Source organism: Chrysemys picta, chromosome 2, assembly GCF_011386835.1.
Source record: "Chrysemys picta bellii isolate R12L10 chromosome 2, ASM1138683v2, whole genome shotgun sequence".
Lineage (NCBI taxonomy): Eukaryota > Metazoa > Chordata > Testudines > Emydidae > Chrysemys > Chrysemys picta.
This window is the reverse complement of record NC_088792.1, coordinates 139,021,063-139,035,715: the sequence shown is the minus strand read 5'-3', so window position 1 is coordinate 139,035,715 and position 14,653 is coordinate 139,021,063. Positions and strand designations below refer to the sequence as shown.

The window sequence follows — 14,653 nt, the reverse complement described above, 5'->3', positions numbered from 1 at the left end:
ATGTGCAGGCCATACTGGATGGCTTTGCTGCAATGGGATTCCCTAACTGTGGTGGGGCGATAGATGGAACCCATATCCCTATCTTCGCACCGGAGCACCAAGCCACCGAGTACATAAACCGCAAGGGGTACTTTTCAATGGTGCTGCAAGCACTTGTGGATCACAAGGGACGTTTCACCAACATCAACGCGGGCTGGGCGGGAAGGGTTCATGACGCTCGCGTCTTCAGGAACACTACTCTGTTTAAAGGGCTGCAGCAAGGGACTTACTTTCCGGACCAGAAAATAACCGTTGGGGATGTTGAAATGCCAATAGTTATTCTTGGGGACCCAGTGTACCCCTTAATGCCATGGCTCATGAAGCCATACACAGGCAGCCTGGACAGGAGTCAGGAGCTGTTCAACTACAGGCTGAGCAAGTGCAGAATGGTGGTAGAATGTGCATTTGGCCGTTTAAAAGGTCGCTGGCGTTCATTATTGACTCGCTCTGACCTCAGCCAAAGAAATCTCCCCATTGTTATTTCTGCTTGCTGCGTGCTCCACAATCTCTGTGAAAGTAAGGGGGAGACCTTTATGGCGGGGTGGGAGGCTGAGGCAAATCGCCTGGCTGCTGATTACGCGCAGCCAGACACCAGGGCGATTAGAAGAGCACACCAGGAAGCGCTGTGCATCAGAGAAGCTTTGAAAACCAGTTTCATGACTGGCCAGGCTACAGTGTGAAATATCTGTTTGTTTCTCCTTCATGAAAACCTGCCCCCTTTATTGACTCATTTTCTGTAAGGAACCCACCCTCCCCCTTCCCCCAGCTTGCTTTCAAACCAAATAAAGTCACTATCATTTAAAAATCATTTATTCTTTATTAATAGATTAGAAAAAGAGGGAGGGAACCCGGGTGGGATTTGGGAGGAGGATCGGTGGGAAGGAAAAGGCCACTAAAAAAAGGTTAAAAAAATGACAGCCTTTTGCTTGGGCTGTCCACTGGGGTGGAATGGGAAGGTGTACGGAGCCTCCCCCCGCGTTCTTACACGTCTGGGTGAGGAGGATATGGAACATGGGGAGGGGGGAGGGGGGTACAGGGGCTGTAGCGGCACTCTGTTTTCCTGCAGCCATTCCTGAAGCTCCACCAGACACCGGAGCATGTCTGTTTGCTCACGCAGCAGCCCCAGCGTTGCATCCTGCCTCCTCTGATCTTCCTGCCGCCACCTCTCATCTCGAGCGTCCCTCCTCTCCTCACGTTGGTCCCTCATGTCCTCACGTTCACTGGCTTCTTTCCTATACTTTGAAACCGTTTCCTTCCACTCATTCAGATGAGCTCTGTCACTGCGGCTGGATTCCATAATTTCTGCAAACATCTCGTCTCGTGTCTTCTTCTTACGACGCCTTATCTGTGATAGCCTTCGGGATGGAGGAGGGAGGCTTGAGGAATTTGCAGCTGCTGTAGGGAGGGGGAAAAAGAGAGAATTGTTTAAAAAGATACATTTTGCAGAACAATGCTTATACTCTTTCACGGTGACCAACACTATTCACATTACATAGCACATGTGATTTCTGTGCAAGGTCGCATTTTGCCTCTTGATACTGAGTGCCTGTGGCTTTGCTGCTAGAGATCACAGGTCCGGGCAACAGAATTCGGCTTGCATGCGGCCATGGTAAGCCATTGTCTTACGGCTTCTGCGCCCTCCTTTCCCACATACCAAGCAAAGCCCGTAGAGTGCTGCGGTTTTTCTGTTAACATTCAGCAGCAGCAGAAAACAAACTAACCCCCCCCCCGCCGCCCCCCTCCCGCCATAAATTCTCTGGGATGATCACGGTACCCCTCCCCCCACCGCGTGGCTGGTAACAGGGAAGATCCCTGCTAGCCAAACGTGAAAAGCTCAGGGCCAATTTCCCATCTGCACTTGGCTAACTGCAGGGAAGGATTTATTTTCAGCCACAGGCAAACAGCCCAGTAGGAACGGCCACCTCTGTCCCCTTAATTAAGTTCCCGTATTTCAACCAGGTTACCATGAGTGATATCACTCTCCTGAGGATTACACAACAAGATAAAGAACGGATGTTGCTTGAATGCCAGCAAACACCGGGACCATACGCTGCCAGGCTTTGTCAGGCAATGATACCAGATTACTTGCTGCAAGCATGGCGTTGTCAAGTGTCCTACCATGGAGGACGGAATAAGGATGCACTGCCCAGAAACCTTGTGGCAAGGCTTTTGGAGTACCTCCAGGAGAGCTTCATGGAGATGTCCCTGGAGGATTTTCGCTCCATCCCCAGACACGTTAACAGACTTTTCCAGTAGCTGAACTGACCGCGAATGCATCCCAAGTCCTCAGGGAAAAGTAATCATTAAAAACCGTTTGCTTTTAAACCATGTTTTATATTTTAAAAGGTAAACTCACCTGAGGTCCCTTCCATGGGGTCAGGGTCTTGGATACTGGCTTGGGAGGGTTGGGAGGGTACTTCAGTCAGGCTGAGAAAAAGATCTTGGCTGTTGGGGAGAACGGAGTGCTGTGTGCTCTCTGCAAGCTCATCCTCCTCCTCCTCCTTCTCCTCTCCCCCATCGGCAGAATCCTCAGGTGTAGCTGATGAGACTATCCCCGACCCGGAATCCACGATCACAGGTGGGGTAGTGGTGGCGGCCCCCCCTAGAATTGCATGCAGCTCGGCGTAGAAGCGGCATGTCCGCGGCTTTGACCCAGAGCGACCGTTTGCCTCCTTTGTTTTTTGATAGGCTTGTCTGAGCTCCTTGACTTTCACGCGGCACTGATCTGAGTCCCTATTGTGGCCTCTCTCCATCATGCCCTTGGAGATTTTTTCAAAAGTTTTGGCATTTTGTCTTTTCGAACGAAGTTCTGCTAGCACTGAATCCTCTCCCCATATAGCGATCAGATCCAGTACCTCCCTCACGGTCCATGCTGGTGCTCTTTTTCGATTATCGGCCTGCATGGTTACCTGTGCTGATGAGCTATCTGTGGTCACCTGTGCTCTCCACGCTGGGCAAACAGGAAATGAAATTCAAATGTTCGTGGGGCTTTTCCTGTTTACCTGGCCAGTGCATCCGAGTTTAGATTGCTGTTCAGAGCGGTCACAATGATGCACTGTGGGATAGCTCCCGGAGGCCAATACCATCGAATTGCGGCCACACTATCCCTAATTCGAAATGTTAAAATCGATTTTGGCGCTACTCCGCTCGTCGGGGTGGAGTACAGAAATCGATTTAAAGGGCCCTTTATTTCGAAATAAATGGCGTCGTTGTGTGGACGGTTGCAGGGTAAATTCGAATTAACGCTGATAAAACCGAATTAAAGTCGTAGTGTAGACCAGGCCTAAGAGATTTGTAAAGTTGTTATCTAGAACTCAATTCACACCTTCACTCAGCACTCCTTAGTAGAGAGCTCCCAATCCAATGCTCAATTCAGCAGAGCTGACTTGGAGTCCTTATTTCAATAGATTCAGAGTACCCACCTACAGGATATGAATTCACTGCTTGTTAGTTACCAGACGAGGAAGGAATACACATGGCCAAGAAAAGAAGAAAACAGTTACTTACCCTATTGTAGGGTTGAGGTTCTTCAAAATGTATTGTCCACATGTATTCCATAATCTGCTCTCCTTCCCTGCTTTTGTGGAGTCCTTGACCATTGGGATTCTGCTCAGGTAAGGAACTGGAGAGCAGTTGCAGCCCCCCTGTCCTTTATATCCTCCTCTATGGATTAGTAGAGGACATGCAGGGCACAGGTGCAACTCCAAAATACACCGCTACTCAGAAAGATTTGTCTTGAAGACATGGGGTCCATGCGCTCTAGAAGTGGGATACATGTGGGCAACACATCTCAAAGAACCACAGTTATTTTAAGGCAAGTAACTGTTCTTGCTGCTCATAACAAGTTGTTTAGATACATAAGACTGCCATTGCCTTCAATGGGGCCTGGATTTCACCATTGAAGTGACACTAATGAGGAAGAGATATACTTTAGATTTAACTATTACAAATAAATATTTAAAGTACTGCATTACAATAGTACCCTATGGACTCTAGCCAAGATTGAGCCTCATTGAGCTTAGTGCTGCACATCTGCATAGTAAGAGGAAATCCCTGCCCCAAAGTGTTTGCAATCCAAGCAGACAGACAAGGGGTAGGGGAAAGGAAGGTTATCCCCATTTTGTAGATGGGTAACAGGGAGATGAAGTGACTTGTCCAAGGCCACACAGGAAATCTGTAACAAAGCTGGGAATCAAACCCACGTCTCCAGCGTCTCAGTCCAGTGCCTTAACCACAACTCTGTCCTCACAGTAGTACCCCAAAATCTCATCCCTTGTTAGGTGACATACAGAATAAGACTGTTCCTGCCTCAGTAGCCAAGCTATTCATTTTTACTAGATATAAAATTCTGCTGCAAGCCATATCTATATCCAAGCTTTACACCTCAACATTTTTATAAAAACTAGATACTTCTCACTAATGCCAAAGCCAAACTATGCCCTAGACCAGGGGTCGGCAACATTTGGCACGCGGGTCGCCAGGGTAAGCACCCTGGCAGGCCGGGCCAGTTTATTTACCTGCTGACGCGGCAGGTTTGGCCGATCGCGGCCCCCACTCACCGCGGTTCGCCGTCCCGGTCCAATGGGGACGGCGGGAAGCGGCGCGGGCCGAGGGATGTGCTGGCCATGGCTTCCCGTCGCCCCCATTGGCCCGGGACGGTGAACCACGGCCAGTGGGGGCCGCGATCGACCGAACCTGCCGTGTCAGCAGGTAAATAAACTGGCCCGGCCCGCCAGGGTGCTTACCCTGGCGAGCCGCGTGCCGAACGTTGCCAACCCCTGCCCTAGACCAGGGGTCGGCAACCTTTCAGCCTTCATTTATTCACTCTAATTTAAGGTTTCGCGTGCCAGTAATACATTTTAACATTTTTAGAAGTTCTCTTTCTATAAGTCTATATTATATAACTAAACTATTGTTGTATGTAAAGTAAATAAGGTTTTTAAAATGTTTAAGAGCTTCATTTAAAATTAAATTAGAATGCAGATCCCTCCGGACCGCTGGCCAGGACCCGGGCAGTGTGAGTGCCACTGAAAATCAGCTTGCATGCTGCCTTTGGCATGCGTGCCATAGGTTGCCTACCCCTGCCCTAGACCCAAATGAGACCCTCAACACAGCTGGACCTTTCCGTTCTTCTCAGGCTACATTCTTGGCTTGTCATCCAACTCAGCGGTCAAAATAAAACAAAGATTCACAGACTGACATTTGGATTATGGAAAATTAGAACTCTTCTTGACAGTGACCAAATACCAGATTGTAGAACAGCCCTTATGGCCAAAATACTGAAGAGGTATAAACAGACTTCACTGCCCTCACTGAACCAGACTCGCGGATGAGTCGCACCTTGATGAGGTGGGAGCAGGCTACACCTACCACTGGACTGGCAAGACCAAGGATGAGCCAAGACCATCAGTTCGCCATATGGTCTGACACTTCCGATCAGTTTCACTCGCTCCCCAAAGGAGTTAATGACTGACTTTGGTGTTCCACATAAACTTGTCCAGAGACTAGTAGGGTACCATTACCAGTGCCCACATGTCATCAATGACTCAGACAGATGAGATCAAGGAGGCATTTTATGAAGATCTCAGCATTATCGTCAGAGGAGTGCAATACCAGGACAAACTCATTGCCCTTGGGGCCTTTAATGCTTGTGTGACACATGGATGAGGGTGCTAGGCCATCAGGGCATTGGAAGGTCAAATTCCAATGGCCAGTTACTTCTTTCCAAAAGTACCGAGTTCAATCTCACTATTACCAACAGAGTCTTCCAACAGGCTAACTAATATAAGATAACATGGATGCATCCCAGGTCAAAACAGTGGCACATGCTGGACTATGTAATTGTAAAGTCTAAAGATATTAAAGCTGTGCACATCATCTGCTCACTGAGAGGTGCCAAATGCTGGTGTCTGACCATTGGTTTGTGAGAAGCATTAGGTCATTGAACTTCTTACCAAAGCATCCCAGAAGACACCATCAAAGAAGAACAATGTGGCTGCCATGAAAGGCCCTAACAAACAAGCAAAGTTGGAGACTGCGTTATCTGAGGTTTCAGAGGACTCCACAGACACTGAGACAACCTGGCAGAAGCTCAGAAATGTCACATACAGCATTTAAGGTTCTTGGCTTTGTAAGGTGGAAGCACCAAGACTGGTTTAATGAGAACAATTCTGAGATGGACTGGCTACTGGAGACTATGAACACCACACGCAAGTCCTACATTTTGGACGAGAAATCAGCAATGAAGAATGCTAGGTACTATCAGGCCAAAAATACACTACAAACCTGATTAAGGCTAATGAAGAACCACTGGTGGGAGCAGAAGGCTGAAGAACTGCAGGAAGCGGCTGACAAGAATGACATGAAGACCTTCTAGGAAGGTATGGCTATATATGGCTCAAAATCCTGTGGTACAGCCTGTGACACTTTGTACCCCAAAGCAACACCCTGGCACCTCATATTTACCATGGTAATATGATTATGGTATATTTTGTAAAAAGTATGCCTTGTGAGATATCATTTTAAAAGTCTTGATCTGTTGAACATTAATATTATGTTGGATTGTATGTGAAGTTATGAAGTTTTGGTAGGTGTTTGTAACTGAAATATGTTGTAAGACTGGAAACACCCACAACCAGCCTTTCAGGTACAACAAAGGAGAAGCCAGATAGTGTAGATTCTCCTTAATGGGCCATCAACACTACCAAGGACTATCACCAGATCTGTATACAATGAAGGCTTCCCAGAGGGAGCACATAGACAATGGATACTGCTTGACTCAGATCATAGATAAAGATCTTTCCAGAAAGCTGCAAGAAGCTATAAAATGGGAAGTGACATCATCGTTTGGCCTCTCTCCCTCCCCCCCCCCCAAATCAACATCTGGCAACACATCTGGAGAACAAAGACTGAACTGGGGAGGCCGTCCCGGGCTGGAAAGGAGAATCCAAGCTTGTGTATTAAGGAACTATACCATCAGGGTGAGACACTGCTGGATTCAAATTCTGTCTAGATTACAGAACTCAGATTACAATTTTAATTTTATTTTTTGGATAACCAACTTTGATCTCTAGGCTTACTACTTATAATCACTTAAAATCTATCTTTTTGTAGTTAATAAATCAGTTTTATATTTTACCTAAAACAGTGTGTTTTGCTTGAAGTGCCTGGGGAATCTGCTCAGGAACAAAAACTGTTGCATGTCCTTTCCACACTGAGGGAGGGGCAGACTGGGTAATAAACATGCACTGGTCAGGCTTCTGACCAGGGCAAGACTGTACAGCTCTGGGGTCCCAGGCTGGGGAGCTGTGGGGAACTGGCTGGGGCCTCTCTATTGTTGGTTCATGAGTGGCTGGCAAACGCATTCATGTAACACAGGTGGGTGTGTCCCTGCCTGTAGAGATCTGTGTTAAATGCAGTACATGGAGAAGTTTGCAACTTGTCACAGCACCACAGTGTGAGAGGGAGCCCAGGTTGGTGAGACAGAGAGCTCAGCAGTACCCCAGGGAACCAGTCACATAGCCCCTGTCCTCACAACAGATGGTAACCAGCTGCTCACAGAAAAAGGCGATATTCTCTTTCGCTGGGCAGAGCACTTGGATAGCCCCTGAACTGTCAACGTACTACGTCCAATGAAGCCATCAACTCACTCCTGTAGAATCCTGTCCTGGAGGAGCTGTCCATGGACCCTTCTTTAGATGAGGTTACTAAGGCCATCAAGCAGCAGTCCGTAGGCAAGTCTCCAGGCCCTGATGGCATGCCAGCTGAAGAGTACAAATGTGGAGGTGCCTACCTGGTCAGGAAACTTAAACCAGCCTTTTCAAGACTATGGGAACAAGGTACCATGCCCCAGGGGTATAAAGAGGCTTCCTGTGGTTAGATGGTGATAGATGTTTGGCTGTGTGTGTGTTTCCTTTGTGTGCCACCCCAACCCTGTGCAGACAGCTGGCATGGAAGACCTCGAGCGAACCACCCAATAACCACAAGATCCGTTAAGGGACGAAGGCACCCAGCCAGGTTTATTGTTGACAAAGCATGGTACTAGTATCCGGAAGACTTTACCGGACCACTAATACATGTATGCCCGTAACAATGGACCAGCTCAGTGAACGGCGGGACCTTCTCTTCCTCCCGAAGGCCAGACAAAGATACTCCCTCTGAGATGCATCTTTATACCCCGATACAAACAAGTTAGTACTGCCTCTCTGCCGTAGTTACTGCCCCTTGACATGGCTAGTTATTATTCATTAATTTGTACATGTTGTTTGATTAAAAATTTCTATTACATACTGTCATCCTGACCTTATCTTTTATGAGGAGTCAGTGTGTTCCTATTATTTTTGGGAATGTTTTTGTACCATCCTTGATATTGGGATGTTCTGGTGTTACTTGATATTGGGAAATGTTTGCGTGAGCACTCTGTGACTAGCACTTTTTAGGAATGTGTATTTCTGCAATATTAGCCCCGTTCTTGCTAAATTCTGTTAACAGGTGCTGCCTCATACCAAACCTGTGATACAAGGGCTTATGTCTTAGGCTCTCTTCCTACTACATATCCATAGTCCATTTATACAAAAGGAAAGGAAGCATATCTAGTCATGACAGCCATTGCCAAATCTCACTGCTGTTTATAGTGGGGAAGGTCCTTGCACAGGTTGATCTCAATATCCTTGTGTCTCACCTAGTGGACTTGGTGTATCTAGAGTCACAGTGTGGCTTTCATGCTGGCTGTGGCACCATGGACATGATCTTTGCAGCCTGACAAATACAAGACAAGGCTTGTGAACAGATCAAGGACCTGTATATAGTGTCTGTTGACCTGACCAAGGCCTGCGACACAGTGAATCATGAGGGACTATGGAAACTCATTCATAAATTTGGCTGCCCAGAGAAGATGATTGCTGTCATCCACTCGTTTCACAATGGCATGATGGCCAGGGTGATAGAGTGTGATGATTCATCAGAAGCCTTCCCTATCGCCAACAGCACCAAACAAGGATGTGTAATGGCTCCAGTTCTCTGTGCCATTGTCTTTTCAGCCATGCTCTTGTTCACATTCCAGGACTTTGACAGAGGCGTAACCATCCAGTCTATTCAATGTATAGTGATTGAGGGCCCACACCAAAGTAATTGAGCAGCTATTTAGAGAGCCGTTTGCTGACAATTGCACCCTCATTGCACGCACACTTGAGGACATTCCGCTTATCATGGATCGCTTTGCCTATGCCTCAAAATGTTGTGATTTCATAATCAGCTTGCAAAAGACAGAGGTGTCAGCGAGCACCAGACTACCAGCATCATGAGAACCATGATCCCATTGTCACAATTGACAACACATACCTCAACTCAGTCAGGAAATTTTGCTACTTGGGTAACACGCTTTTCAACAACACCCTGTTGGATGCTGAAATTATTCAGGGCCTGGCAAAGGCCAGCTTGGCATTTAGCAGGCTCACCCACCAGCTCTTGAGAAGCATGGAGTCTGCCCTCAGAACCAACATAAAAATGTACTGTGCTGTTGTACTCACCTCACTCCTCTATGGCTATGAGACATGGATGCTCTAACACCACCACCTCAAAACATGGAGACCTTCCACCTTTGCTGCCTAACATCAAGTGGCAGGACAGGATCCCCAACATTGAAGTCCTTGAAAGATGCTACACCCCTGACACATGGTCCATATGGAAGTTTCCCATATACCAAAAGCGGTGCTCTACAGCCGACAGAGCATGCAAACCCACCCTAAGGCAATGTCTACACTATGCAGCTTTTAGCGACAGCTGTGTAGCTACAGCTGTGTCGCTAAAAGGCCCGCAGCGTAGCTGCTGTTTGTCAGCTCTCCTGCCAACAAAAAACTTCCACCTCCAACGAGTGGAGTTAGCGTTGTCTGCTCCTGCTGACAGAGAGCTGTTCACACCGGCACTTGTTGGCAAAACTTTGGTCTTTGGGGGATGAGGGGGTTTTAAAACACCTCTGAAAGACAAAAGGTTTGTCATTCAGTTGTCAGTGTAGACATAGCCTAAGTGTTGATCCATCCTTATATATAAGACAGCCTGAAGGCAACCTCAAAGCATGCACAGTAGACATTAAAACCTGGGAACCTGTTGCACAGGACAGGCCCAGATGGAGAGGTCTGTGCCACGAGGCCACGTCCACTTTTGAGGAGTGGCATGTGAGGTCTCTGCAGGAGAAGAGAGCATGTCATAAGGCCAATGCCTTATGACCCTCATCACAACAATGGCTACGTTTCCAGACATGCAACCACATTTGCAAATCCAGGATCAGACTCTCGTTTCATGTAAGAAGCCATAAAAACAAAAACTCAGAACTCAAGTCAACACTAGCTGAATATTCATCTGTCAAAGTCACAGGAGAATCCAGAATGCCAAACTATGCCACCTTATCAAGCAGCTCCTTTGAAGTCCCTGCTGCTGAGACAAATGGAGGCCTTTTCAGAAATGTTGTCATTTGCACAAAAACAAACCAAAACCTACGCCAAACAAAACACCCACAACACCAACAAGCCACATGACTTTTAAAATGCAGAATATGGCCAATTGTCTAAAAGACTTGAAACCTGACTGTGGTCATGAAACCAGTGATCTTGAATACCAGCACTTTTTATAAAACAAGGGGGAGGTGCAAGTGCTCAGCCCTGCTAAAAATCAGATGTTTTAATATGGAATTAGGAGGCACACATTAAATAACCATTTTTGAAAAATGTTGACCTTTGTGTTGAACAGGCTTTACAAGCCACCATTACAAGGAACTTCTTGCTAGCTCTGTAAATCAGAGGTTCTCAATCAGTGGAATGCATACCCCCAGGGGTATGCAGAGGTCTTCCAGGGGGTGCATCAACTCCTCTAGATATTTGTCTAGTTTTACAACAGGCTACATAAAAAGCACTAAAGAATTCAGTACGAACTAAAATTTCATACAAACAATGACTTGTTTATACTGTTCTACATACTATACATTCAAATGTCAGTACAATATTTATATTCCAATTCATTTATTTTTATAATTATATGGTAAAAATGAGAAAGTCAGCAATTGTTCAGTAATAGCGTGCTGTGACACTTTCATATTTTTATGTCTGATTTTGTAAGCAAGCATAGGCGCTAATTTCCCCTCTGCCCTGTGAGTGCTTGACCCCGCCAGGCCCCACCCCAATTCCACCCCCTTCCCCACCTCTTTACCGCCTCCTCCCCGGAGCACGCTACATCCCTACTCCTCCCCCACCCTCCTGGAAAGTCCTAAGCGCTACCAAACACCTGTTAGGTGGTAAGCGGGAAGCGCTGAGAGGGGGAGGAGTGGGAACATGGCGCGCCCAGGGAAGGAGGAGGCAAGGAGTGGTGGGGCGGGGGGAGCTTGGCTGCTGGTGGGTACAGAGCACCCGCTAATTTTTCCCTGTGGGTGCTCCAGCCCTGCAGCACCCATGGAGTCGGTGCCTAAATAAGCAAGTAGTTTTTAAGTGAGGTAAACTTGGGGGTACACAAGACAAATCAGACTCCTGAAAGGGGTACAGTAGTTTGGAAAGGTTGAGAGCCATGGCTATAAATCATCCTTGACAACATAAAGATGACATCAACCAGGGAAGGTAATAGTCAGAAAGTGAAGGTTACTTACTTGTAACTGGAGATCCAAAAAGCAGCACTGCATGTTTTGCCACATTTTGTCCCTCTGTCAAGATCGCATTGGCCAATCTCCTCTGATGATTCAGTAAATCTTGCACAAATGTAGCCATTTTTCCCCCACTGATGAAATTGGTAGCAGGATATTACTACCTGGTACTTAGCTACTCTAATACCAAGAGATAAAGGAGAAAAAAAACCTTTTTTCCAAGGGCATCCGATTCCCTTCCTTCTTTATCTGTAGGAATTAAATGGGCTTGACCACATCTAAATTTATTACTCACAACTGCAACCACCAAAGAATTTGGGGTGGGGAAAGTCTGAAAATATTAAATCCCTTCATGTGAGATTTCATACAGTTTATTTGCCTTCTTAAAATGGGCTGGCAGGAAGTAGGGTTAACCCAAACTGCTTTAGCAGGTTGCAAAAGACCATCCAGAATTGATAAAGACATCCTGTTCTTTGATGGAGCCCCAAGAATATCAAAGCCACTATCAATGGATGTGAAGCCTCTTCTATAACCATTGAAGGTAAATTAAAAGTAGATGCCATTCAATCCATCAATTCATGTAAATGTGAAGCACCTTCTGACCAGAGATGAAACAGAAACAATACTCACATTTTCATCAGGAGAAAAGTCCGGTGCTCCAAAAGAGGAACCAACTCTTCTTCTTCTTCAGATAATGTGTCAGGTACCAATGTCTGGGGTGAAGATAGCTCCCGTAGAATCAGATTCAAAGATTCCTCTACAACCAGCCCCTTATCTGCTGGAATATCACTACTCCATCCATACTGTGGATGACTCAAGAACTTGCGAGGCAGAGCCCAATAAGATCACCAAGCTCCAAAATAGACATTCTCTCTCTCTCCAATAATTAGGATCAGGGAACATACCCATAGTATGTGGAGGCAAACTGTCCACAAGACTGAGGACTACCAGAACTGAGTGGCTTAAACTGGGGGTGGGGGAGTGTGATGGGGCAGATCAGCATAGATCATATGCATAGGCATAGAGAGGCGGGGTTACCTCTCGCCCCCCCTCCCAAGGGGTCGATGAGGTACAAAACCCACCACAGGGAGCTCAAGTCTTTTGAGTCTTTCTTGACCCTCATATAACTGTGGAGCCATTCCGCAGTAGATCTTAATGGAGATAACACTAGCACTAGAAGCTGAAGAGACATGAAAAGTGAGAAAGGTTTGCGCGGTGATTCTGTAGGAGACTTGGGAGGTAGAGGTGGAGACGACTGTAGAGAGAGAGACTTACAATGGTAATCTCTTTTCAGGAGTAATGGATTTAACCATCCAAGTCTTTCTCCTTCTATCCCCCAACAATTTCTCACTTGGATATGAAGAACAATCAGATGTCACATCAGATCTGCTACTACCGTAATAGTCCTCTTCAGATATGATATCGCTACCGGGATTTGTAAAACAACAGTGCTGAACTTACAAACTTAGGCATCACTGGATCTGGACTGAGACTTAAATGTGATCATAAAGTAGAAAGTGGAACTGACTTGAGTCTCAAAACCGTGGAAGACTGATCCATATCAGAAGCATCTGATAAATCTAACCCATGGGATCTGGCACTGCCAACAGTGGCAATCTTCTCAGAAACAGGCACAACTGAAACTGATGGTCTTGGCATAGGCTCCTTAACTGCGGTCTGGAAAGACGTTGCCTCCTACACTTTAGAAGCCTTAATAGGAAAATCCAATGAACTGGAACCTGAATGTGGAACATCAGTCAGAACCAATAAAGACACAAATCCCTGTAACTTCTTTGGCACTTTAGCCTTACCTGATGATGCAGTCAGAGCCAATATAGGTCTCTTAGCCTTGAGATCTTCCATTATCAGAAGATCTAACAGCAAGACCTTCCTCAAGTAGGAGCACCTGCAACCTGTCTGCCTTTCCTTACATTTCCTGAGTGTGAAGATCTGGTAGAGGGACCACCCCAAAAGAGAGTGACCTTCCCCAAGGCACTTCAGAAACATCATGTGGTCATCCATCAGCAAGAAGACCACTGGACACGACACACACCTCTTGAAGCTCCGTTTCTTCGGGTCCGATATCCCATGGAACCAAAATAAAATCTAACTTAAATAACGCAAACTATTAACACACTAACTGATACTGACCCTACAACTAATAACAGACCATCCTAAAAAGGCACTTAAGGAAGGAGAAAACCCCCGATCTGAAGGATCAGAGTGGTTCACTTTCATCTGGCGCTTGCGGTTGGAAGAACTGAAGTTGTTGAGGGCACAATGCCTCCTTATATACCCTCACCCTCAGAACATTTAGGAACACTGTGGGGAGGGATGGAGTGCATGTGCACCCCCTACTTGCATGCACTGACTGGAGAAGGTTCCCCATTTAGGTTGCAACAGTAAGTGGGAATATACAGAGCCACTCAAAGAAGAACTCAGCTGAACAATGAAGAGGAATTTATATACACCAGAACATACCTCTCTATGTTTATCAACCCATTCTGAAAATAAACAGCCCCCTTTATTTTAGTGGTGATATTTCAAAGACCCAAAGATTCTACATAATTAGAGATAGGCCTTTGCAGCAAAGATAAGACCCAAACCTTTTGAGCGCACCAGGATTTTGGTTCAGTATATTGCAGAGATGGGGACAAAGAATAAAGTTCAGCTCTGGATTCAAACTTCTGCCCAGACAAGGATTGTGTTTGGTCTCATCTCTATGTAGGTGGTTTACACTGTTGCTATTGACACCCACTGTATAGAACTTTAGGCATACATGGCTGCTTTAGAGAGCCTCTCTCCTGTGATACTGCAGCTGTTGATCAGCTGAGGTGCATGAGCCAACAGTTCCCAACTTGAAATGGGAGCAGGTTGACAGCAGGACCTTCTATGCAAAGGGTCTTAGACGCTGAAACTAACTCCCTCAATCTTGCTTTTTACAAAGCATTAATGTGTTGACCTTCAGGTGATACTGCAGAGCCTTTTTTC

At 46.3% G+C, this 14,653-nt stretch overlaps 1 protein-coding gene across 3 annotated transcripts in view; it reads right to left on the bottom strand.

The window, feature by feature from the left end:
• Window positions 1-359: 359 nt before the first annotated feature.
• Window positions 360-14,653, bottom strand: part of LOC101940094 (uncharacterized) — a 45,213-nt gene continuing 30,919 nt past the window's right edge. For 2 of the 3 annotated variants that reach the window (XR_010598539.1, XR_010598538.1), the window contains exon 3: window positions 360-1,434. Coding sequence is in view for 1 of the 3 variants with exons in the window: in XM_065584256.1 (XP_065440328.1) it covers window positions 932-1,434; window positions 2,396-2,942 (1,050 nt within the window). In the remaining 2 variants the exon portion in view is untranslated. Of the gene's footprint in view, window positions 1,435-2,395; window positions 4,503-14,653 lie in introns of those variants that run through there. The other variant, XM_065584256.1, reaches the window with a different exon arrangement.